General features: G+C 54.2%; 1 protein-coding gene across 1 annotated transcript; it reads left to right on the top strand.

Moving 5' to 3' along the window:
* Nucleotides 1–6706: 6706 nt before the first annotated feature.
* Nucleotides 6707–22298, top strand: LOC118006653 (homeobox protein CDX-1). The gene is made up of 3 exons (XM_034999368.1): nucleotides 6707–7151; nucleotides 21402–21547; nucleotides 22098–22298. The coding sequence occupies exons 1-3, from the start codon at nucleotides 6707–6709 to the stop codon at nucleotides 22296–22298; spliced, it is 792 nt and encodes a 263-aa protein (XP_034855259.1).
* The last annotated feature ends 3694 nt before the right edge of the window (nucleotides 22299–25992 follow it).

A 25992-nucleotide genomic window follows, 5' to 3' on the forward strand; every position in this document is an offset into this window, starting at 1 on the left:
CTTCCACCCTGCACACCCTGAGCAGGTGGATCCTTGTGCCTGCAGCTAAGGAGCTGGAATAGGCACACTGTGGGAACTGCCCTTTCCCCTCCTGGACACTCAGCATGGTGGCTGTCCGGTGGTGCAGAAGAACCAAGAGGAGACTTTGGGCCACATTCCTGCCCTAGATTTCTAGGACTGCTCTTACTAGGCCAAACTATAGCCAACAAAGCCTACCAGGGTCCCAGGAGATAGGGCTTTGAGACCCTGCCTGCCTTGGCCTCTCCCAGCCTCCCACTGACCTCAGGGTTGGTACCCCAGAATCAAGGGTATGCCCTGGTATGCACAGATGGCTCAGGGATCCTCAGAACAGCAGGGTCCTCAGAGGCCCCATATATCCCCACCACTGGACACGCTGTGTCCCAGAGAAGGCCCAAACCTACATGAAGGCACACAGCAAGTCTGGAATGGGGCCTCTGACTTGCAGGCCATGCTGTCCCTCTTACCATTTATCCATGCAATGGAAATTAATTGAGCACCTACTATGTACCCCACCCTTAAAGAGCTCACAAGTGAACACCAAGGAAAGCACAAATTAATAATATCAAATTGTGATTAGTGTGAAGAGATGAAGAATAATGGTAGGGCAGGTGGGGGCTCTTGTTTAGACAGATGAAGGCTTCTCTGTGGAAGAAATATTTCAACAGAAACCTGAGGCCACACACAACTCAAAGGTGGGAACAGTGTTCTAGGCAGAGGGAACAGCATATGCAAAAACCTGGAGGCCAAAAAGAGCTTGGTGTGTTTGAGCAGAAAGAAAAGAATGGTGAGGCGCAGAGAGGGGACATGAGGGGGAGGGGGTCTAGGTTGGAGAGGAAGCCAGGGGCCAGGCCTCAGGGCCTTGTAGGCCTGAAGGTCAGGAAGGCCCATGCCCAATCTTAAAACAGTGACTGATAAGATCAGGTCTCTGTGGTGCACTGCAGAGGATGGGCTAACAGAGGTGAGGCAGGAGACTAGTATGGAGGCTATCGTAGTCGACCTTGGACTGACTGCCCTCCCCACAGCACTATGTCCTTCCGAGAGGCTGCAGGAATGCACTGGACAGGGTGTTGGGACTTCTGGGCCCCAGTCTGTGCTAGACCACTGACTCATGCAATGACCTTCCTTTCCTTCCCTGGCTCAGCTGTATCTCCTCTGAACAATGGGTCAGACGCAGTGCTCCTTCGGGTGAGGCCACTCTGCCCCTAGGCCTTTGTTCTAGCATCCCTTCTGCACCCTAAGTGGCTGTATACTGGGGGACTGCCTGCCCCACAGGGAGCGGGAGGAGAGCCAGCGAGTCGGTCCAGGGGTCCCGACTGACAGCAGCCAGAGAGCCTTCCAGCAGTACCCTGCAGTGCCAGCAGGTGACGCCCCAGCCTCTGGAGGACGAGAGGAAAGGTGCTGGAGGGGTCCAGCAGGAAAACACACCCCGCAGGAGCCCGGCACCCACCCGAGAGCCTCACATCTGCCCCCTGGAGGTGGGCAGGGCAGGAATTACCATCCCCGCTTGCACCTCAGAAACTGCTCAGCCAGGGAGAGTTCCTGGCCCCAGGTCACAGAGTGAGTCAAAGCCCTTGGGCTGCGGTCCGGGTAGGCTGAAAGTTAGCCCACCAGCTTCTCTTAAGCAAACCATTTCCAACAGAAAGCTCAGCCCAGAACCTTTCCTCTTCCAGGGCCATAAACCTGTTTAAAAACCAAGTTATCACCAAGATCTTTATGAGGCCATGTCTCTGCGCCCCACCCCAGGAGCCCGTGGCTGGGTATGTGAGAGCAGCCAGAGGGAAGAGGGGCCACCGGGGGAGCCAGAGCGAAGGAGGGGTCCAGTAAACAGCCGCTCCCAGAGATAAGGGGCTGTCAGAGGAAGAGGCTGTGACGTGGACGGGGGCTTCTCCACACACACAGTCACAGTCCCATCCTGGACCACTGTCTGAGGCGACTGGTCCCCAGTGGGCATACGGGGACACTGAGACCCAGGGGGGCAAGTGCTCAAGGTCACATGGCAAGTCCAAGGCTGAGGTGGGGCAGGACCTGCCATTCCAGATGCCCAGCCTGGGACTTTTGAACAAAGTTACAGTGTCCTCGGGAGGGGAAAGCCGGGGTGTCCTATCAGGGCTGTCTTGGATCTCTGGTTGGCGGGGGGCATCTATCTGAAGGTGAGGATAAGGGGAGAGCTGAGGCTCTTTTGCATGAGCCAGAGGAGGAAGAGGAAGCAGATATTTATATAAGCAAACCCCAGGTTTAGGAGAGAGACATACACGGTGCACTATCTTCCCAAGCTGGCTTGGCTGGAGAGGAAAGAAAAACTTCCAGATAGGCCACTCACCTGCTATGTGGCCGCAGGTGGGTGACTTCACTTCTCTGCGCTCCAGCTGCTTCGTCTGCCAGATGGGGTTACCAGGACCCTACCCCACACTATGGGAAATAATACACGCAAATGACTTGACACCACGCCTGGTACGTAGTGAATGCTCACTAGATAGTGGTACTATTGTCATTATTGTTGCTCAGGCACGAGGTGGAGGGCCAAACCCTGCATTCTCAGAAAGATGGGATGAGGGGGTACTGAGCTGGCAGTCAGAAGACCTGGGTCTATTTCCACTGCAGCACTGTCCTGTTGTGCGAACTTGGCAAAAATCCCTTCTCTCTTTAGGCTTCTAGGCCTCAGTTGCCCTATCTGTAAAATGAGTAGTTTGGCTCTGCAAGGGTCTTCCATGATCAGGATGCTTTGAAGTCTATTGTCCCTGCTCTCCTACCCTAGGTGGACCAGGGGTGGGTTTGGAGGCTTGGCAGGGCTGAGTTGAGGACCTCTTGGGCACTCCGGTTAGGCAGTGAGAAAGGCCAGTGGGGTCAGGAGACCCAGCTTCCGTGCCCAGCGCTGTGCCTCTGGGACCTTGCCTAGATACCCGGACCTCTCTGCGCTTCCTCATCCAGCAAACAGGGCCAGTTCGCCCCAGCCATCCCAACAGCAGGGCTCAAGAAAGAGCAGGCCCAGGGCAGGGTGGAAAAAGAGGTTTGCCCCAGCATGTGTCTGTGGAGCCTCTACCCTGGGGGAGGACAACACTAGGGTTTCAGGGAGTAGCTGCCACGGCTTCCCCAGGCCTCAGGGCTCCTGGGCTCTCCCTGATCAGGGAAATCGTCCCCACTTTGCCTGAAAGGCTCCCAGCTCCCAGCCACCACCCAATGTTGGACACCATCTTCTATCATTCCTGGACCCCTGCACAGCTTCCCCGCGGCTCTCCAGCTCTCCTCCTGTCCTCTGACTCATTCTCCACATGCCAACCACAGCCATCGTTCCACTCCTAACTCCACCCCCCAAAGCCCTCAAGGAAGTCTTCCCACACCTCTCGTCAGGCCTGTCCCCCCCTGGCCTCAGTTGTGCCCCCTGGCCTTGCCCTGCTCTCATCAGACGCATCTCCTGCCTCCCATCACTGAGCTCCAGGTCCGGTTCTAAGGACCATGTGTCCCCTTGGGCCTCAACACCTCTGTTCACACTGTCCCTCTGCCCGCAATGCCCTTCCCTGTTCCCAGGACCTTGACTCCTATGTCATTTCCTCTTGCAAGACTTCCATGTCTCCTGCCTTTGGGTCAAATGTCCCAATTCTTGGGACCCTTACCAAGATGTCATTTTACCTTTGTTTGTGATTATTTGATTCATGCATGCTTCTTCCCCGCCCACCCCCCACCCCCAGACTGTGAAAACGCCAAGGGCAGGGCCTCACCTACTACCAAACACAATGTCAACACAAAGGAGGAGTGTTAATACATGTGTGAAATGAATGAACACAAGAACAAATGAATTCCTATACTTAATCCCAACCTCTGTGCTTTTAGAGGGCACCTAGAAAGCACCAACCTTCTCCCCCAAACCCCCCCCGGCCAGGATAGGCACACTTTCTGCAGCATCCCTGATCAGAGCCCTCCAGCAGTCACTTGCATACCTCCTGTGATAATGAGCTCACTCTCTATCTTCTGACAGCTCATTTCGTGATGGATGGCCTTTTAGAGAGCACTTTATTACAGAGGGGTTGAAATCTATGTCTGCGCCTACAGCTTTCTCTCTCAGGTCCCAGGTCTTCCCTGCACCCCTCCCCAAACTCAGTCCTTCAAGCCCCACTCCAGATTTTCTCTTCCTTGTCAGAGCAATTCGTCAACTCAGAGAGAAAACCCAGTCCTCTTGGGCCTCTTCTCCCTTCTCTGTATACTTGCAATCTTTTACTGACCCCTTGCAAAGGTCGATCCTGTGCGGAGCCCTCACTCCAGATGACTTCTGAGCAAATTTCACCAACACGTCCCCTTCCTAACGTGGGAAAGGGAGCCTTTCCTGCAGAGGCAGCCCTGTGCGCCTCCATGTCAGTAACAGCCCAGGGAGCCCCCCCCACCCCATTTCTTTTCTGGGCCTCAGTGCTTCCACTTGTACAATGGAAAGGGTTCCTCTGAGCAGGAAGGGGAGCCCTGTCTTTACTGCCCCTTATTCTGTTAGAGTACCATACCATCAGAACCCCAAAAGTGCAAGATTCTGGCCAGGGCCAGATTCTTCGGGGTGGGGGGGCTGTACAGTCACACAGGGCCAGTGTTTAGAAGGGCCCCCTGCATGGTTGAATTCTCTCCTGTCACCATCTTGAAATTCTTAATGATATTTGAACAAGGGACCTCACCCTGTCATTTTGCACTAGACCCTGTAAATTGTATCCAGATCCTGACACATCTGTTTAGTCTTGAAATGTCCTACCCAAGGGAGGGACAGGTTGAATAGATAATACATGTCTCTGCACAATTAGGGTGTCCCCAGGAAATGTTGGAGGATCAAACATCATGGGGGGGCCTCTGTGCAGCTTGTGGGCACTGAACCCCCACTGGGGAAAGGAAACCCATTGCTCCAAGGCTTCCTGACCCAGAGCCTGTCCTTCATGAATTCTTCCCCAAATCTCTCAACCTTGCTACCCACTCCCAGCTCCTCACCTGTTTTAGGCACTCCCCCTTGGGTAGCTATGAAATGTTTACCAGTCTTTAATAGGACAAGGGGATGCAAAATGCATTTAAAATACCAGTGGGCCCCAGCTATAATAAATGAATCAGGGCTTTTAGATCCTGATTCACACAAACCAACTGTTAAAAAGACACGTTTGAATCAACTGGAGTATTTTGCATACGAATTGAGTGTTAGATAATACTCAAGAATTTGTGTTAATTTTGTCAGATGTGTTAATGGCATATTATGTAAGAAAGTGTCCATGTGTTTTAATTTTTTTTTTTAAGATTTTATTTATTTATTTGAGAGACAGAATGAGAGAGAGCACATGAGAGGTGGGAGGGTCAGAGAGAGAAGCAGACTCCCTGCCGAGCAGGGAGCCCGATGCGGGACTCGATCCGGGGACTCCAGGACCATGACCTAAGCCGAAGGCAGTCGCTTAACCAACTGAGCCACCCAGGCGCCCTGTCCATGTGTTTTAGAGATGCATGCTGAAGTATGTAGGGGTAAAATGACATGATGTTGGAGATTTGTTTTAAAATACTTCAGCAATGGGCGCCTGGGTGGCTCAGTCATTAAGCGTCTGCCGTCAGCTCAGGTCATGATCCCAGGGTCCTGGGATCGAGCCGCACATCGGGCTCCCTGCTCAGCGGGAAGCCTGCTTCTCCCTCTCCCACTCCCGCTGCTTGTGTTCCTGCTCTCGCTATCTCTGTCTCTGTCAAATAAATAAATAAAATCTTTAAAATACTTCAGCAAAAAGGGAGGGGAGGGGATGCAATAACTTACAAAACCTTGCTAATGGTTGGAGCAGGGTGATGGGTATGGGTGGTTCACTACAGGCTCCACTTTTGTGTATGTTTGAAACTTCTCATTAAAATAAAGGGCGGGGGGGGGGGGGGGGAGAGGCTAAAAGGATTCGTCAAGAGAATTGTGAAAAATTCCCTAGAAGGTCCTGCAAAGATGCCCCTACCCTACCTCTTTAAGAGCTTTCTCTGGAAAGTCAACTCAGGAAAACGCCCCAGTTGTATGCAGACTCGTGTATGTGCATATGTGCATTTTCCCGGGAAAAACATCCAAAGCTTTCATTGGAGGCTCAGAGGGGTCGTGACCCCTCCCCCCCCCAAAGATTAAGGACTCGCTACCTTACAGGGGGAACCCTGTTTGAAGTCGGGTTGCCCCCTCACCTCAAGTTGATCACTGCCGAGTGCAACACAGGGCCGCCGTGGCTGTGGGACGCCGGCCTGGGGTCCCCCCGCCCGTCCCTCGGATCCCTTTTTTCCACCTGTAAAACGGGGTCACGGGCGGTCCACGCGGCGGGGCCCGGGGAGGACGAAGTGTTCGTGCCGCTAGGCCGTCGGCCCCGCAGGAGACTCCCACACCTAGCGATACCTCGGTCGCTGGCCCGGGACGCGCCCTCCGCGCCCCCACCCCCTTCCAGGCCCCGGCCCGTCCGCCTCCCGCTTGGGGCGGCAATTTGTCTCCTTTTGAACCCCCCGCCCCCGACGGGTTTCCCCCTTTGATTCGCGGCCCTGAGGCTCCCCCCCGCTTTGAAATGCAAACCCGCCCGGGCTGGGGCCGCGGGCGCCCGGAGCTATAAAAGGCCTGGGTGGGGCGGGCGCGGCGGCCGGGCCCGCGAGTTCAGGTGAGCAGTCTGCTCGTCGGGGCGGCCCGCAGCGGCGGCTCCAGGGCCCAGCATGCGCGCGGGCCCCCGCGGCCACCATGTACGTGGGCTATGTGCTGGACAAGGATTCTCCGGTCTACCCCGGCTCCGCCAGGCCCGCGAGCCTCGGCCTGGGCCCGCAAGCCTACGGTCCCCCGCCTGCGCCCCCGGGGCCCCCGCAGTACCCCGACTTCACTGGCTACTCTCACGTGGAGCCTGCCCCCGCACCCTCTGCGGCCTGGAGCGCGCCCTTCTCTGCGCCCAAGGACGACTGGGCCGCCGCCTATGGCCCAGGCCCCGCGGCCCCTGCCGCCAGCCCAGCCCCGCTGGCATTCGGGCCCCCTCCGGACTTTAGCCCGGTGCCCGCGCCCCCTGGGCCTGGCCCCAGCCTCCTGGCGCAGCCCCTCGGCGGCCCGGGCGCACCGTGCTCGCCCGGAGCGCAAAGGCGGACGCCCTACGAGTGGATGCGGCGCAGCGTGGCGGCTGGAGGCGGCGGTGGCAGCGGTAAGGACCCTCCCTCGCCCTGCGCCTCCGGACGGTTCCCCTGGGCACCGGCAGGTGCTAGGGCGAGGCCAGCCGCCCCCTGTCTGACCCCTGCCCCGGCTCCCCCAGCGGGTTCCCCGCTCGGGCCTCCCTGACCACTCTGGTCCTGGAGTGCTGTTCTCTCAGCCTCCCCCTTCTGAATCCCAGACTGCCGGGCCTTGGTAAGCACAGCCTGTCTTTCCGTATAGACCCGGGAACGGAGACCCCGAGACGTGAAGAAACGCGCCCGTGGTCGCCGGGCCGGGCCGGAGCTAGAACGCAGCTCCCAGACTTATCCCAGGGCTCTTTAGCAACACTAGCCCGGGGCGTCATCCGGGGCTTCCAGCCGAATCCCAGCCCCAGGAGGAAGCTGCAAACGGACCCCAGAAGGGGCGAGGCACTGCTTGTGTGCGCACAGGCGGGCCACTTTCCTTTCCAGGCCTCGGGCCCCGGCTCGGTACAGTGAAGAGACTGGTGGCTCCTATCCTTTGGACTAAAAAAGAGCCCTCTGTGGTTACACTGGTGTGGGGGGTCCTACCTTACCATCCCAGGGCCCTCCCTGAACTCTTGACCCTGGGGGAGGGGCAGGCAGGAGCAGTTGGGAAGGTGGCTACTGTTTGGCTCCTGAGACTGTGAACCTCCTGCCCCCAGGCAGGCCTCTCTGATCCACCCTCTTCAAAGGCAGAGGAGGGGGCAGGACAAAGGGCCAGCTTTAATGAGGGGCGGCCTGACCTCCTTTATAGGTCCCCCCTTTGTCATGTAACAGACTGGGTCTTAGCTCGGTAGTGACTCCTGTTGGCCGGAAAGTGAACACGATACCCCATTGTCCCGACTGTGTCCGGCCTGTCCTGACAAAGGCCACCTGGCTTTAGGGGCGGGAAGTCGGCCTGCCCACCCTTTGATGTCCGTCCCCTCCCCCACTTCCCCCAGCTGGGAGGGAGCCTGGGACTTCCCCCACCTCCTCTCTCTCTTCACCCCCATGTCCCCACACACACTCCTCAGTCCTGGGGCAGATGCTGGGGAGGTCTGGCTATAATCGTAGCCCCTTCTTGGGAGTCCCAGGGACACGGAAGCTCCTATCTACCTCCAGAAGCCTCTCATTTGTGTGACCTTGGCTAAATAAGAATAGCTAACGCTTATGGACCACTTACTAATGGACCAGGCCCTGCTGTTAATTCTCACAACATTGTCATAGGTACTATTAACATACCCATTTTTAATGTGAAAAATCTATGGCCTAGAGAGGTTAAATCCTTGCACGAGGCCATAAGACCAGTAAATGGGGAGGGAGGTGCTGGGACTTGAACCCTGGCAGATTGACCATCAAGCCTGTGTTCTTATCCTCTCAACGATAGCTACTCTTAAATTAGTCATCTTTTCTGGGTCTCAGTTTTACCATCTGTGACATGATAGGGAAGGGTCTTGTACCTTTGTTTAAGTTATAAAAGGACCCTTTTGAAAAATCTGGTGGAAAATACAAATCTTCTCCCTAGAAAAAAAGTGTTGTCTAATTCTGCAGACAATTTGAGGGGTTCTAGAAGCTCCCGAAAGACTTCTCCGTTAACGCTGGTTGAGAACCCTGCATGAGATTAAATGAGAGAAGGTGTCTGTGGCCACTGACTCCCCGGTTTTGTGTCTGTTCGCTGGAAGGGAAGCCTGCTTTTCCTGCCCCTCTATTCCAGTTGTTGTGACTGCTATCAGGCAACTTTGGAGATGGGGGCGTCCCAGTTGGAGGAGGAGTTCCTCAGGAGCAAGGACCTGGAGAGAGTGTGCCAGTGGGGGTCAGAGGACTGGTGGGAGGCGTGGGGGAGCTTTCAGGCTGTGTGATGTCAGGCAAATCACTTTTTCTATCTGGGTACAAGAGCTGCGTGCGAACTCGGCTCAGCCTCTGGTCTCAAAAGTCATTTGGAAAGTGTTGTCCCCAGGCAGATGGGGGCCTAGCAGTAAGTCTGCCCAGAGGCAAAAACCACCTTCCCCCTTTATTCCCACAAAGTAGAATTAGAGAGCCCAGGGAAGTATGCAGGTTCCCAAGGAAAGTGGCTGCCCCAGAAGCCAGGTTTGGCCCATTCTGCTGAGGACGTAGGGTCGTCAGCTTTCTAGAAGCTAGAAGCTGCTGCCTGTCTGCCCAGGGGCATCTGACTCCTACTGGGTGCTCCTGAGATGGGGCAGAATTGGCAGAATCAGGATGGAGTTACAGACCCTCCCTGAGAGAGAGGCCAGGTTGTGCCCCCTCTTTGGCCTCAGTTTCTCCTTCTGGGCAATGAAGATCCAGGGTCTGTAGGATGGTGTCTGTGTTATGCTGTTGTCTAGGATGGCAAAAGGAAGGTCAATACATGCCAACACCCAACCCGCGCCCCCTCCCCCACAGCAAATGTTGCTGGCCACCTGGTCTTGTGGTACCAGGTCTTCTTACCAGCCGCCGTTCCCTCTTCCTGGAAACTCCTGTGCCCTAACTCTTTGCAGGCCTAGCTCCTTCTCACCCTTCAGGTCTTAGCTTAATGGTCATCTCCTCAGAGAGGTCCTCCATGATTTCCCAAGGAAGGCTCTCCCTATACACATCGATAACCTTCACCATGTTTCCTTCAGAGCACCACCACCCCTGATTTCAATTTACTCACTTATCTGTGTGTTTGTGTGTTCTCTATTTCCCCACCGACCAAAGGAACACCCATGAGGTCCAGAGCCACATCCATTTGACCCATCACTACCTTCCAGGCACCATCATAGTGCATGACATTTAGTAGGGGCTCAATACATTTTGTTGAATGAATGAACAGGACAAGTGTGAGCAACAGTAAGACAACCAAGAGAAGAGGGAAGAGATGAGATCTTGGCTTTGACAGGTTTCTGCGGCCCCAGCCCTAGGGATGGGACCCATGGCCGTTGAGCTGAGCAAGCTCATGCCAGGGGTGGAAGCCTGGTTGCTCCTGTCTCCCTCCTGGGACGGTACTCCATCCTCAGCTGAGGAGTTGGTGTACCTGAGGCTGGGACTGGGACTGTTTTTTTGTTTTTTAAGATTTGATTGATTGATTGATTGATTGATTGATTGATTTGACAGAGAGAGAGCACAAGCAGGGGAAGTGGCAGGCAAAGGGTGAGGGAGAAGCAGGCTCCCCATGGAGCAGGGTGCCAGATGCAGGACTTGATCCCAGGACCCTGGGATCATGACCTGAGCCGAAGGCAGACGCTTAACCGACTGAGCCACCCAGGCGCCCCTCCGACCCGGGTTTTATCCTAAGGAGGGACAGTGAGAACCGGAAAGATGAGAGAGACTGTTGGGATCCTTTCCATCATCAAAATATTAACAGTTCTGAGTGGTTACTATCACTTGGCTGAGGCCAGGATAGGAAAGGACTACAGGGGGTTCTATTTTGTGATCTTCCCTATTTGCATCTACAAATAGCAGCATTTTCATTAAGAGGGTCAGACGTCATCCTGTCAAAAGCTCAGCATCCGTTCATCATGAATAAACAGTACTTCCCAGGTCAGTGGCCTGTGGGGAGGCTGAGGTCCCATACAACAAGGGAGATGTTTGCTGAGATGATGAGTCTGTTGCAGCAGGGTTCAGGTCTTGGTCCAGCCCCTTCAGCTTTCAGATGGAGAAACTGAGGCCCAGGGAAGGATGAGCCCCCTCCCCCCTCATTCCAGACCGTATCCCTTGGCCCATTGCCACAGCCCCCAGCCTGGCCTCTCACCTTCAGCCTCTCTCTGATGCCCCAGCTGTCATCACAACCATTACCAGATTTCCCTTTTCAAGGCGCATCTCCTGCTCAAGAGCATTCCATGGCTCCCCACTGCTATGGAATTCGCATTGTGTTACATGCCATTTCATTGCTGTCAAATCCAGCCCCATGTCTGTGGCATTCAGAGCCATCTTGAGAACTGGCTCCAACCACTACTGAAGCCACTCTCTCCCTAGTTTGTCCAGATAAAACAGTGCTTCCTGGGGATGGCTAAGGGCTGGGCTTGGGAGCCTCAGGCCTGGGACTGCATTTCTGTTAGAAGCTGCACAGCCTCGGGCAAGTTAACTTGGATCATTTCTCTGAGCCTCAGTTCCTTCCAGTATAACGTTAAGGATAATAATAGGATTGCACCTTGAAGCGACAGTGCCCATCAAGCCCAGCCCCTGTGCTTGGTACACAGTAGGTACGAAGTGCATCAGTGCCTATGACCGTCTCTGCCAGTCCTTAGCAGGTGCACGGAAACACATGTCTCACATTCCCTGCTTCTCCAGTCTGGGTCCCTCAACCGAAATTACCCTTCCTGTCCTGCTACATCTTCACCAACTCAAATGCTGTCCCTTTCCCAAGGCGACCTCCTCTAGAAAGCCCTCCTTGGTTCCCTCTCCTCCAAGCACTATATATTAGGCCCTGGTTTTAACAACACTCACCACTATCTTGTTTATCGCTTCCATCTACCTCAAGGACTCGTTGTGGTCAGCCCCATCCTTCTCACCAGGACTTGCGCCAAGTAGGAGCTCATGATAAAGCTGGTAACTGTGGTATTGGTTGAGTCCTTACCGCATGCCAGGCGATGTGCCAAGAACGTCACATGGCTTTTCTCACTCAAGCTTCAAAACAACGCTAAGAGGTGTGAGGATCTATTATTAGCCTCATTTTACAAATAACGTCAATGAGGCTCAGAGAGGGTAAGGTGCCTGCCCAAGCTCACACAGCTAGGATGCGACAGCATGGGGATCAAACCGAGACTCTACAGCCTAAGGAGCATCTGTCAAATAAAGCAACACACGCAGCAGCCCCCGACCCCTCCCCATGTGCGTCCCAGCCCAGGTGGGGAAAGGAGGCCGGTAGGTTGTCGGGGGGGAGGGAAGAGCCAGGAGAAGCTGATGGGGGAAGGGGGCACAGCAGGGGCCAGGCTGTTTAAAACTGGTTCTCTAGGCAGAAGCTGCGTTTGACACCTCGTCTCTCAGATGTAGCTGGGAAGGGGAATGACCCAGTTAGAAGGTGGCAGAAGGCTTTTTTTGGTTGGGTGTTTTTTTTCCCCCCGCTTTGGCAGATATTGCGGCTGAGAGCTTAGGGAATCATTGTGAAGGTCCAAAACAGCTTTGTTAGCAGCAGGGTCTGGCTTGTCAGTAGGAAGTTATCTTAATGGGCTGGCCCTCTAGTTTCTGTCCTGGAGCTCCTGGGGTTTGGAAACAACGTTTGCATCTGGAGTCAACATGAGTTAACCTGTTGAACCCTCCCCACACCACGCTAACCCCCAAGCTTGTAGGGGTGCATAGGTTCCTCTGCATCAACACAGAGAGTGAGCAGATGCTAGTGAAAGCCAGGATTGACGCTCCAAGCTCAACACCTTCCGGTGACTTCCCATTGCTCTTAAAATCCAATTCAAACCCCTCACCCCGGGGCTCAGAGCTCTGCTGGTCTCTCCAGGCTGACCACATGCCTCTCTTATTCATTCATTCAGGCAGGCTGAGGATTCTGGGCAGGACAAGGCAGACAGGGTCCTCTGCTGCTCTCGGCCGTAGGGCCTTTGCACATGCCGTTCTCTCTTCCTGGAACATCCCTCTCGTTGGTGACACAGAAACCTCCTCAGCCTTCAGGTTTCAACTTAGATGTTGCCTCCTCCAGGAGACCTCCTCCAAGCTAATTAGAGTAGGCCCCCCCAACCCCGCCCCTGCCACTTAATCTAGTTCTCAGCTCTAGGCTTACTTTCCTTCATACTAATCCTGGTTTGTAATTATTTTCTTAGTTTGTTTTTACTGTGCGCCCCCCCCCCCCCATGAAAGAGGGGAATGAACTATTTAACAAGTCCTGAGCACCGACCACAGTGATAAGGGTATGAACCTGATCTACTGAGTACTCAGCACATGCTCAGCATTTTCTCAAACACAGGTATTTCCGACCCCAGAACTGCACACCTCTGCATTAGATTAGTGGCTTTGACTAAGGCTCTGGGAGGATGCCCTTTGGAGGTTGAGCTGACCAGCTGATGAATTGGCTGTGGGAGCCAGAAGTGCCACCTAGGCTTTTGGCCTGAGTATCCGGAGGGTGGTGGCCATTTACTGAGATGAAGGCCCCGCCAGGAAGCAGTAGGTTTGTGTTATGTGTTCCACAAGGATTCATCAGGTACTCACTGTGTGTCAGGCACCATTGTGGGACTGGGTGAGCTAGATGGCATCACGAAGCAGACCAGGAGCAAGGCACTGAGGGGAGGAGATTTGCAAAGGTCACCCAGTGAGCTAGGAGAGGGCTAGAGTCCAAAGCCCCTCCCTGCACCCCACCCAGAATGTGAGACCTCGGGACCTGGGCCGAGGAAACTTGACTTCCAGACGGGAGGACGATGACCGGGTAGGGCAAGGCTGGAATGCGCCCTAGGAAACAGCTCAGAGAGGCCTCAAGCTGTTCAGGCCGGGGAGAGACTTGAAGGGACACAGTTGCTGTTTGCTAGTCTTAGAAGGGCTGTTCTGGGCCAAGGGTGCTCCTTATTTTATTTATTTATTTATTTATTTATTTATTTTTGTGCCCCTATGGAAAAATACAAGTGGGTGGTAGATGCGAGACCAGGCTGCTTTGCAGAGTACAAGCAGTCTGGTTAGGATGCTATGCAGCTGTGGGCATCTGGCCCAGGGCAGGAGTTTGGTCTAGCAGGGTTGTCCAGTAGAACTTTCTGTGATGGTGGAAATGCTCTATATCTGTTCTGTCCGGTATGCAGCATGTGTCTCTCGAGCACTTGAAAGATGGCTGGCATGACTCAAGAGCTGAATTCTCAATTCTATTCAGTTAATTTAAATTTAAGTAACCACATGTGACTAATAGTTGTCATATGGGAGGACGCAGGACTAGAGTTCCTAGAATGGTAATCTGTTCTCAATGGGCTCCTTATTCTGCACCGAGGAGCCTCTCTGGCCTCTTCTGTCTCTCTGGTCATCTTCATCTTCATCATTGACTAGCTTTTATTGATAATTGCCTTGTCCAGTAGGTTCCCACACCTCATCTCTACAACTACAGTGTATCGAGGAGGAGTTCATGTCCTCAGTTGAGAGGTGAATGCACTGGGACCCAAAGAGGTGCGGTGACTTGCCTGGGTTCACACCACTGGCCTGTGGCCAAGCTGGGGTAGGACAGACAGGTCTACCTGCCCCTTCAGTTTCTGTTCTCTTTGCTGCCTCCCACAGCCAAGCCAGACCGTGGGCCCAAATGGAGAAGACGGGGCAGGGGACAAGGCCCAGGTGGCCCCGGAGGAAAGGGCGCAGTGGGAAGGAGAAGCTTGCCTAAGGCTGCAAGACCTCCAGCTCCACGCTAGCCTCACCCCTGCTCCAGGGCTTGAATGAGGAGCCGTGATGGATCCGCCTGGGACTGGCAACTCAGCGGGAACAAGGACCCAGTCAGGGCCCAGTAGACAGCCTCCTGGTCCAGGAAGGGACCTCCATTCAGCATCTAACTGGCCAGGTCAGGGCGGCCCCACAAAGCAGAGGTCCCACCCCCTGCCGGTGGGATGGGGAATCCAGCCCAAACTGAACATGGCCAGTCCAGCTGGTTGCCGGGCCAGATCTCCCCACTCCCAGGCCAGGGTGTTCCTTGCCCTGCGGCTCCCTATCAGGCGGCATTCCTCCCTCTCCCAAGGGACTCCTCTAACATCTGCTTCTGCAAATAGCTCAGCTCTCCCTGACATCTCCTTAGCTCTTTGCCCTTTACAAACTGCTTTTACGTCTGAAGCCCAAGAAGTTAGTCGCTTGTCAAGTCCTTCAGCTAAGGATTGGTCAGACCTGGGTCCAAGGCCTGAGAGGAGGGCTCAGAGCTGCACAGAACTTCAGAATCTCCAGGCCCACAGGGCTGCCCCTCTTCTGATGCACAGGAGAAACTGAGGCCCAGAGAGGAGAAGGGACTTCTTCAAGACCACACAGATGGCACAGAACTGGGACCAAGACCTAGTGACTTCAGCTAGCAGCTCAGAAACCCCAAGGGCTGTTAAAGAAGGCAGCAGAGCAGGATGCGGTGGATCGGGGGTGGGGTATTTTTAACAAGCTTACACGCGTGCCTGTGTGCATACTGCGCGTATGTTTGTGTGTTGGGGGTGATCGTGATGCACAGTCAGGATGGGGCCAGACCACACAGAGAGGGGGCATGGAGGGTTGAGGCGGGATGGGTGTTCCAGGCCTGGGGGCCCAGAGCTGGCACGGTCACCCCCCCAGGGCCACAGACCCAGCAGGAAGAGGGCAGAGGAAGTGCTGCCGCAGAGGCCATGCAATTTTCTTGGAGCGCCTACCCCACCCTGGGGGGCAGAGGCTGAACCCTGTCCTCGCCTGGCCCAGGCTGGATGGGGCGGCCCCACCGCAGGCCACTGCCGTAGTTCCCGCCCCTTATCCTCCAGCTGGGCAGGCCTGGTATCTAGGCTCTCAGACAGGGAAATCAGAATTAGAATTCTTTCGGCAAAAATAACAAACACAACCAGAGAATCAACAAACATTGGGAGCTTCGTGTTTCCAAGTTGGAAGGGACCCTATAAATAAACAGTCTCATCCAACACATCACCCATCGCCCAGATCCATTTCCCAGCCTTTCTGCCCCATGGCTGCCCCGCCATGTTGGAGATGAGTAAGACCTACCCATCCGTGTGCACCTACTAAGTGCCAGGGGCTGTGCTAGGTGTCTTCCATTTTTCTAAAGCGATCCCCTGTGCACCTGGTGGTTGGGAGTAATTACGGGAGACCTCACATTGTGTGATAGGTTCTAGTGCTGTTTCTGAGGCTGGACAGACCTGAGTTGAAATCCCACCTGCCAGATGTGTGGACCTCTCTAAGCCTCACTCTGCTCATCTGAAAATGGGGATAACAGTTGCACAGCTTCATAGGTTGTTGAGAGATGTATACAAGATGTATACATAGGTTGTTGAGAGATGTATACAAGAGATGCCACATGGACAGGTTGGCCGTTATTAGAATAATAGTGATCCCCATTTTATAGATACAGAGAATGAAGCTCAGAAAGATGAGGTGACCAGTCCTAGATCACCCAGCCAGTGAGAAGCTGTCCTGCCCAATCCCAGAGGTCTGTTTGCCCAAACAACCACATGTCAGAGTCCGCTGATAGCTATTCAAGTAGCAAATCCCCAAGTCTCATTTTAGCCCCACTGAATCTGAATTCTGGTCTAGAATCTGTGCTTTTGAAAAGCTTCCCAGGACCTCCACTGTGCATGCTTTAGGAGATGGGGAATGGGCTATCTTCACAGCAGCCTACTGCATATGGATGGGCCATTACTTGCATCCCAAAGCCAGAGCAAAGAGAAAGCCTGTCCTTTGGGTGAGTTATCCAAGGGTCTTCCCTGCTGTGCTCACCACTGAAGAGCCGGAGGGGGCTCCCCTCCCACCCCCCTACCGCCTTGCACTGGCATCTGGCCCAGAGGGTTATTCATTAGGTGGCTGGGAGCGGCCGGCCCCCATCAGACACCTGTTGCAGGAGCCTGGACTTCCCTCTCAGCCCCAGCATCCCAGGGGCCTGTAAATCATTCATCCTGGGGCCCTCTCTCTGCCTGCTGCTCTCATGCACCTCCTTGTCCCCTCCCTCCTAGGCTCCCTTGGTGGCACAGGTACTCACAGGAGGGGGAAGGGAGGGTGGCTTGGGGCAGTTGACAGTTCTGGCTCAGAGCTGAGAGTAGAGCCCAGGGCTCCTGACTGTCATTAAAAATACAAATTCAGGGGCACCTGGGTGGCTCAGTCAGTTAAACATTCAACTCTTGATTTCGGCTCAGGTCATGATCTCAGGGTCGTAAGATCGAGCCCCACTCCGGGTTCCGTGCTGAGCTTGGAGCCTATTCTCTCTCTGTCTTAAAATAATAATAATCAGGGGTGCCTGGGTGGCTCAGTCAGTTAAGCGTCTGCCTTTGCCTAGGGTCATGATCCCAGGGTCCTGGGATCTAGCCCTGCATCGGGCTCCTTGCTCAGCAGAGAGCCTGCTTCTCCCTCTGCCTCTGCCTGAAGCTACCCCGGCTTGTGCTCTCTCTCTCTCTCTGTGTCAAATAAATAAATAAAATCTTTTTAAAAAATAATGAAAAATACAAATTCACATTGCATATGGTAAAAAAAGAGAGAGAGAGAGAAAGAGAAAGAGAAGGAAGGGAGGGAGGGAGGGAGGGAGGGTTATCCCAAAGACTGTCACTTAGCTGTGACCCCACGGCTTCCAGTTCCTTCTCCAGAGGTTTGTTAGTAATTTGTATTTTCTTTCAGAAAGAACTCTACGTACACACACATGTATGAGTGTGTGTGTGTGTCCCACTGTTATACAAAAACAGTAACATACAATTCACAACATTCTATGTCTTGCTTTTTTTTTGTAACTCAATATATCTTAGAAATTGCTGCATATTAGTACATGGGGAGCTTTATAATTCCTTTTTAATGACTGCATAATGTTGCTCTCCATGGATGTACCATCTCTTATTTAACAAGTATCCTACTTTTTTTTTTAAGATTTTATTTAATTTTTTTGAGAGAGAGAGAGAGAGAGCAAGTGAGAGAGAGCCCGAACTGGGGGAGGGGCAGAAGGAGAGGGAGAAGCAGACTCCCCACGGAGCAGGGAGCCTGATGCGGGGCTCGATCCAGAACCCTGGGATCATGACCTGAGCCGAAGGCAGACGCTTAACCGACTGAGCCACCCAGGCGCCCCTAACAAGTACCCTACTTGTGGACGTACGTTGCTTCTAGTCTTGTGTCTTTTCAAACAGCTATGGCTTTGGGCATTTTTCTGTGAGATCAATTCCGGGAAGTGGGATTAATGGGTCAGAGGGTACATGTATATTAAATGAGGCTAGATGTTACCAAGTTGGGCTCCGAGGAGGATGTTGCAGTTATTTCTCCCTGGACAGCATATGGGATTTCTTGGTTTCTGGACCACAGTGTGATACCAAATGTTTTGTTCTTTGGCAGAGCTTTTTCGTAGCAATCAAATGGTGCGATTTGAGAGCTCCACCAGTGGCCAGTGGTTCCTGAGCCCCCCAGCCCATCTCCTGGGCCCAGAGAGAAGGTGACAGGCCCTGTGGGCTGGGTCTTCCCTGGCAGCTTCACTAGAACAGAGAAAAATAATTATGCAGCTAGAGCCCTGTCCCCTGTCTAATTCCGTGCTCCTCAAATCTGGGAGGAGTCAGGCTACAGTTTGGATCACCTGAGCCCAGGGTTGATAACACTACCAGGCGGGATGGCCCTTAACAAGGATGGGCACCTTCCTGAGCCCCCATTTCCCCCATCTATGGAAATGGGTGTGCTGGCTCCCTACTTGCTCATCAGAAAAGATGGGAGTGAGTGCTGGGTGCCTGAGGAAAAGGCATAATAAGCTTCATAAGCGCTGCTTGTAATGTCTCAGGCTGTTTGGGTGGGAAAGGAGACTTATCCCGCCACTTCGGGCTGTGAGTATTCTGGGCATTTTCAAGGGCCCACCCAGCCTGTGGACCATCTAGCCCCAGCCCAGAGCTCTGGGGACTGCCCTTACCATGATCCGGCCCCGCCCTTCCCAGAAGTACAAGTAGACAGGTGGTCTACTGTTTGAGCTTCTGTTGCCAAGGTTTAGGAGGCTTCTTGGGGGGCTCTCTGGACCCCAAGCCTGATGGGGTGAGGAGTTGTGCCAAGAGTAGGGAGTGGGAACTCTCCATCAGGTGACACGGCTTTGGGCAAGTCCACGCTTGCCCAGGGCTTCAGTGACCCTGACTGTGTGGGGGAGGTCGGACTGGAAGGTTTTACAAGGCCTCTCTTACTTGGACCTCCAGCATCTGTATTACCTGCCCGAACCTCAGTCTCTTCATCTATAAAATGGGAGGAGACTAAATTGAACCCTTCCGGCTTTAGCCCAGTGAAGATTCAGAGCTCTCCTGGGCTCCGGGAGTGGCGCATTAGGCAGAACTGTTTTTGAGTCGGCGTTGAATTTTCTAGGCCAAGGAAGGGCCCATCTGGAGCCAAGGCCTCAGCAGCCACTCCCTTGTCCCTTTCCTGGGCCAGGCCTGGCCGAGGGCCGAGGCTGTCCCGTGCTCCATCGGGTGGTGGGCTGAGGTCAGTGGCTATGGAAGCGTCCAGTGCAGTTCTGCTGCTCTGGCAGGAAACCCAAGGAAAAAAGCCCAGAAACATCTGTTGTCTCCCATTTTCTGCAAAACCATTTGGCTCTTGGGGAGCCCAGTGGCTGTCCTGCCAAGCTGCGTGGGCTTGGTAGTGGGGCGGGAGCTGGAAGAGGGGTGGGTGGTTAGCACAGGGGTGTCAAGGGACAGGCAAAGCCACAGCCGTGACCCTGGGAGGTAAAGGCCAGTCTGTGTGGGGGCAACTGGGTGAGGTGGAACAGGGTCCACGGTTATTCCGAGACTCGCCATGGCCTGGTGGACATGGGTAGATCTGAAAGTGCTTGCGTGTGCCTCCTATTTATAGCCGAGTATTCAGCTTCTTGCGAAGGAAACTGGTGTTTAGTCAGGCCCCCGCACCAGCCCAGGCCAAGCACGACTCTTAATATTCTCTCCAGACAGACCTCTGATCCCAGTCCCAAAGAGAGTCCTGACTTTAACCCCAGTCAGTCCTCAAATCCCGCTCCCGGCCCCAGGCCGAGCCCCGTAGAGAAGCCAAGCCACAGCCTTCTCTCTCCTGGGTTATTGCAAGCCTATCTGTGCTTCCCCTTTCTTGCCAGTCTGTCCTCCAGGCAGCAGCCAGAAGCAGATTAAAACCAGTATCAGTCCTCGTGTCTCCTGGGCTCAGAAGCCTGCCATGGCTCCCATCACAGACAGAGTAAAACCCAGAGTCCTTTCTGTGGCTGGTAAGGCCCTGGACAACCTGCACCTCTGTCCTTGCTCACTGCACTCTGGCTACACCAGCTTCCTCACTGTTCCCCACACATCAGATGTCAGGCATGCTCCCACCACAGGACCTTTGCACTTGCTGTTCCCTGCATCCTGAGCCCTCTTCCCCAGATATCTGCATGACCCTTTCCCTCACCTCCTTTAGATCTTTGCTTAAATTCCCCTTCTTGGTAAGACCTTCATGGACTACTCTATTTAAAATCGCATACTCTCTCCTCCCCAAATTCCCAGTCCTCTCTTCCTGTCTTCTTCTTCTTAAGAATACTTATCAAGTACTTAGCATTAACATATCAAATTATTTTGATCTCTGATTATTTTGATTAGGTTCCACTAGAACCTGATTTCATTGAGAGTAGGGACTTTTTTAAGTTTTGCTCGTTGGTGTACCCCAGTGTTTGGCCCATGGCAGCTCAGTAAATATTTGTCGCCTGAGCCTGCATCACTGCTCTGTGCCCAGGGAAGAGGCGGTGGTGTGGATGGCTCTGGGCAGACTGCTGCAACCCCAGCTTAGGGCTTGGTGTCCAGGGCTAGGGTCTTCAGAGGTACCTGACAGGTCCTCGGGGCCTCAGGGCCGCGAGCAGTGCTTTTTGTTGGGCCAGCAGCCGCCAGGCATTTGACAGGAAGTGAAGAGAACCCACCCCAGGACGGAGCAGCAAGCTTCCGCCTCTGCCTGTGGTGGCTCATCCCCACTCTCCTGCGCTGGAGAGAGGAGCCGCTGACTTGTCACTGGTCTTAGTCTGCCCTGGGCTGCGAGGTGTCCCTCTCTGTCTCTGGTGTGACCACCTGTGGTCTCAGGATCCTGAATCAGAACCACCTGGAGAGCTTGTTAAAAATGCAGATTTTAAGGGGGCCTGGCTGGCTCAGTCAGTGGAGCATGCGACTCTTGATCTCAGGATCATGAGTTCTAGCCCCATGTTGGGCGTAGAGATTACTTAAAAAATAAATAAATAAAATCTAAAAAAAATAAAATAAGATGCCGAGTCTAGCCCTGAGGCTTTCCGGTTCATAGGGTCAGGGATGCCCTGGAAACTGTGTTTTTCACGTGCTCCCCAAGTGTCTGTTGCACAGCCACATCTGGAAACTGCTGGGTGAAAATTGGTGGAGTTGGCGGATCAGAGGAGGGCTCTGGGTCAGGGGAGCTGGGCTGAAACCCCAACTCCGCCAGCAGCTTGCTGTGGAGCCCTGAGCAAATTGCTTCTCCTCTCTGAGTCTCGTGTCTCCCCAAATGGGCATGAGAGCAGTGCTTGCCTCTCAGGTTGGGGGTCTCCAAGTCTGACCCCAGGGGAATGATGGTTCTCCCCCAGGACTGAGTGTGCGTCCCTCCCAACCTCAGGGTCCTCCTTTCGGGGGGCCCTGGATTGCTTCCTCCCTGGGGCCCTGCTTCAGCTTTTGCAGGTCCCCCCCCCTGCCCCACTCACTTCCCCTCCTGGGCCCTCTGCTTCTCAGGGAAGACCCGGACCAAGGACAAGTACCGCGTGGTCTACACCGACCACCAGCGCCTGGAGCTGGAAAAGGAGTTCCACTATAGCCGTTACATCACCATCCGGCGGAAGTCAGAGCTCGCTGCCAATCTGGGGCTCACCGAGCGGCAGGTGTGTGGGTCCCCCCACCTTCCCCGCAGGAGCAGTACTGGCAATCTGGCCTCCAGGGTGTCAGGCAGATTATAGACTCGGTCGGGGAGGAGAACAGAGAGGTTGGGTTTCCTGACCATGGTCACACAGCACTCAGCAGAAACTGAGCTGCTGCCAAATCCTCCCACCTGCAACAAAACCCAGTATCCCTGATGCCCAAGAGGGCGGAAGGGGGATCTGATTCGCTATAGGCTATAGCAGCTAGGATGATTGCTGTTTAAATCCTAAGGAGGGAGCAGTTACAGGGAGCACAGGGAAGTCTTCCTGGAGGAGGGGGTCTTACAAAATGGGGACCGAGAAGGTTACAGAGATACTGTCTTTAGGGTTGGGGAGCAGGTCCTAGAGGGGGAGGATGTGTTCAGCGGCCATGAATAGTCTGGGTGGTGGTGCAGGAGGGAGGCCACAAACCCCCCATGGGGAAATAAGAGCCCAGCTGTCCTTCCTGTCTTCCTCGTGCTCTGCCATTCGGTCTCCCCACCAGCTAGCCCATCTCTGCTCTCCCGTACCACAGGTGAAGATCTGGTTCCAGAACCGGCGGGCCAAGGAGCGCAAAGTGAACAAGAAGAAGCAGCAGCCCCCACCACCCCCACCAGCAGCCCACGAAGTCACCCCCACCGCAGCTGGGCCGCCCCTGGGGGGCCTGTGTCCCAGCTCTGCCAGCCTCTTGGGAGCCTCCTCCCCAATGCCGGTTAAGGAGGAGTATCTGCCGTAGCCCCCTGCCCAGCCTTGTGGGCTGGGTGCCTGGGGACTCAGGTGCTGGGCATGTGGCTCCCGTTAAGGCCTAGGAGGCCTGGTCTGAGTCCCAGCCCTGCCACTGACCTTGGGTAACCTTGGACAAGTTGCCCACCCAGCCCTGCATCCCCTTGACCCATCTACCTACGCCTGGAGCCTGTGGGATAAGGACCTTTCCAGCTCCTGTGTTCTAGGCCTCAGGGGGGCGGTCTCGATCCCTAGAGGGCTAGGTGAGGGGCTGTGATAAGTTCCCAGGCCCCACCTCCCCCTCCATGGATGGGTTCAAGGGTGGGAGGCCACTGGAGGGATTGGACTGACTCAGGAGAAAGGAGCTAGAGCCGAGAGAAGACGGAATGCTTGCAGCCCATGACCCGAGGGGAAGGGATGAGGTCAGCTCCCACCTGCCTCTTCCTGCAGCCTCACCTCCAGCTGTCCCCGTCACAAATTACCCTGACCCCTCTCTAGGCCGGATGCAAAGCACAAAGCCCACAAGACTGGGACAGAGCAAGAGGCTCTGATGACCGTCCCCTCTGGGTTGCAGAGCCGTATGCCCCCACTAGCATTCTCAGTGGGCCCTCCAGATGGGGACAGGCAAAGGGGGCTGGGGTGTGGGGGGGTCCACCTGCCTAGTTTCTACACCCCTAGGCTATCCCTTAGGGCCCAGGCCCCAGGGAGTCCCCAGGGAACTTTCTCCGGACCAAGCAGAACTCACAGCTGGACAAGTGTTGCACATAGAGTGGAATCTCTTGGATGCATCTTCAAGAATAAATTTTTTTTCTCTTTTCAAAAAAAAAAAAGTATAAAAATCATTATACCCAGCATTAAAGGAAAGTGCTAAAGAAGTATATACCATCCACACCCTTCCCTAACAATTGCATAGTCCCCTCCAGTCTCTGTAGGTCTCTAACAAGGTCACCTTTAAAATGTGTTTGAAAGATCAAAACAGGACATTGTTAGAGTAAGTCTATGAGACTGCGTAAAACTGTAAATCCATTTTGTAAGCAGATTCATCAGACTCAATATATCGGTTTTTTGAATTTTTCAAGCACTTTCATCTCACATTTTTTACTCAGCAGCTGATATTCACTGGGCACCCCCGTGTGCCAGGCATGGCCGAGCCCAGGGAATGCACAGTCCTTGGCCCACAAAAGTTCCCAGTCGGAGCTCTGCTCTGGGCATCAAAGGAACAGAGCATCCGGGGAGCCCAGAGTGGGCTCCCAGCTTATGGCAGAAAGTCTGGAAGGCTTCCTGGAGGAGGTGATGTTTGGATTGAGGCCTAAAGATCTAGTAGGTGCTGTCAGGCCAACAAAGGAGGAATGGTAAAAAAGAATATGAACAATAGGAACTTGAAGTATGATGTTTTAAAACTCCTGAGAAAAGCTACTGTTCTCAGTTCCCTTCCAGAGGTGGGCAGGAGTCTGCCCCCTGGGGCCTTTGCTCTCTCGAAGGCTCTGGTGCCAGCTGCCCGCCCCTCTGTTTACTGTTCTGGGATGTGGCCCAGCCATAAAAAAGTGTGTGTAGCCTGCCTGTCTGCCCTTTGCTCCCGGGACACATGACAACAAAGCACAAGGTGGCTCCAGCCCCACACTAGCCCTTGAAGAGCAGTAGGCACTTCCCTCTCTCCTCCTGCTGGTGGCCTGGGAGGCCCCGCAGCTTCCCCGCAGATGGTGGGCATCTACGGCATGGGAGAAAGGTGGTGCCAGGGAAAGGACTATGGTTCCAAGAGCAGAGGAAGAGGGTTGGTGGGAGGGTGGTTGGCAGAGTGGATATGGTTTTCTGATCTTCACAAATACTTGCTGTGTGACCCCGGCTTAACTGCTTCTCCTCTCTGGGCCTCATTTCCCCATCTGTAAAACTGAGGAGTTCATTTACCAAAAAGAAATGTGACTCAGGTCCAGTAAGTTTGGGAATTCCTGCAGACTCAACCCTTCTGGGGGAGTCCCAGTGGTACATTAACACATCAAAGGCTCTGACATGTCCCACAGCAAAGAAACCCCTTGAATTTTCTTTAATCCAGCATTCTCCATGCTTTGCTACCCAGGAGCCCCCTACTAGCACCTGCCAGCACCCCAGTGAACACCACACACTCCGGAGTATGGGGATGCTGTGGGCTGGGGGGACTCAATGTTCGGCCCCAGGCTCCAGTGTCAGACGGCCTGGCCTCCAGTTTACTGCCTCCCAGCTCTGAGACTTCAGGCAAGTCACTTAGCTTCTTTGAGCCTCGGCCTCCTCATTTGTCAAATGGAAATAAAATCCTTGAACCTATCTCAGAATTGTGTTTAGCACAGGGTAGGTGCTGTGTTTTGGCCACCTGCTCACAGGGCTGTTGCATCCCTACAGGTCTGCCTAATGTTCTAACTACCCTTATTCCCCACCCCACCCCCGCCCCCCAGTGCTGAGGGCAGATGGCAGCCTGGGAGGTCTGAGGCAGGACAAGCCTGTCCCCAGCCACAGGCCAACCTCTGTCTAGCAGGAGGTCAGTGGCCAGGCCTGGCAGGCTGGGTCAGCTGCAGCTGCTGCCGACATGGGAGGTCAGGGGGCTGGGTGGGGCCCACAAGGTGGGTTGGTGATCGCCTGTCATTTGGTGTCTGAGCTCCAGGAAAGAGGAAACTTTGATCTCAAACGACTTCCAAGCATTGTCATGGGCTGCCTGGTGAGTAGGGAGCTCCCTATCACTCAGAGAGTTCCACTGGAGCCTGGGGTGTTATGGCTCAGGAAAGGGACCCCTCATGTCCCATCAGACCCAGCAGCCGACCCAGCGCTAAGAGGTATTCCAGCCTTCCTGTCAGGAATAGCCGCAACTGCTTCTATTTTGCGTATAGCAATTTTATGCCACCCTCCCCCAGGTGGCCGGCCCTGAGCAGGTGCTGGAGACCGGGGGTCCAGACAAATGTCAGATATGGCTTGGCCTGGTCCTCAAAGGCCCATGGCCTGGTCATGGCCTCTAGCAAATCAGAAGCATGCACATCAGCACTATCTTTTGCATGCAACTTCCCCTGTAGACCCCTAATGCCATGCCGAGAGCCTCAGTCTGTGGAGGAGCCAATCCCAACGACTGCCAAGGGGTCGGTGTGGGCAGAGCAGAGAGGGCCGCGGCTCAGCTGGAGGGAAGGACTCAGCCCAGCATGAGGAGTAAGGGAGGTCTCCTGCCGCCCAGGGTACGTGTGTGTGCATGCATGTGTAACGGGTTATGATGGGGGGCAGGAGGACTGCGGAGCTCCAAGGAAACCAGCCCGGCTCCGGGTGGATGGGGTGCCCAGCCAATGGGATGCAGAGCCGGCCTCGGACAGGGCAGCTTTGGAGGGCAATCCGTCCCAGTGGGGCTGCTCTGGAGCCACTTTCTCTGAATCATACCAGATGGACTAGCAGTCTGATTCCTCATTTTTCACAGTCGCCACTCGCTGGTGTAGCAAAACACATGCTCTGCAGCGATAAAGTCTGAACGTTTTAGCAAATTAAAAATGTTTATTTATATGCATTTAAAAATATCTCCCTATATAATAAAAGGAAGTACATTTTCATCTAACACTTTCCTTAAATCAGCAACACATCTCCATTCTGGTTTGATGTGAGACCAGGAAAAATAGAGAGAGAGAGGTGGGAAGGGGGAAGGGAGATAGATGATTTACTGGTTAGGATTCCTAAGTAGTTATTCTGCCCAGTACTACCCAAAC

The sequence above is a fragment of the Mirounga leonina genome, unplaced genomic scaffold, assembly GCF_011800145.1.
Source record: "Mirounga leonina isolate KUSES-001 unplaced genomic scaffold, KU_Mleo_1.0 Mir_98, whole genome shotgun sequence".
Classification (NCBI taxonomy): domain Eukaryota; kingdom Metazoa; phylum Chordata; class Mammalia; order Carnivora; family Phocidae; genus Mirounga; species Mirounga leonina.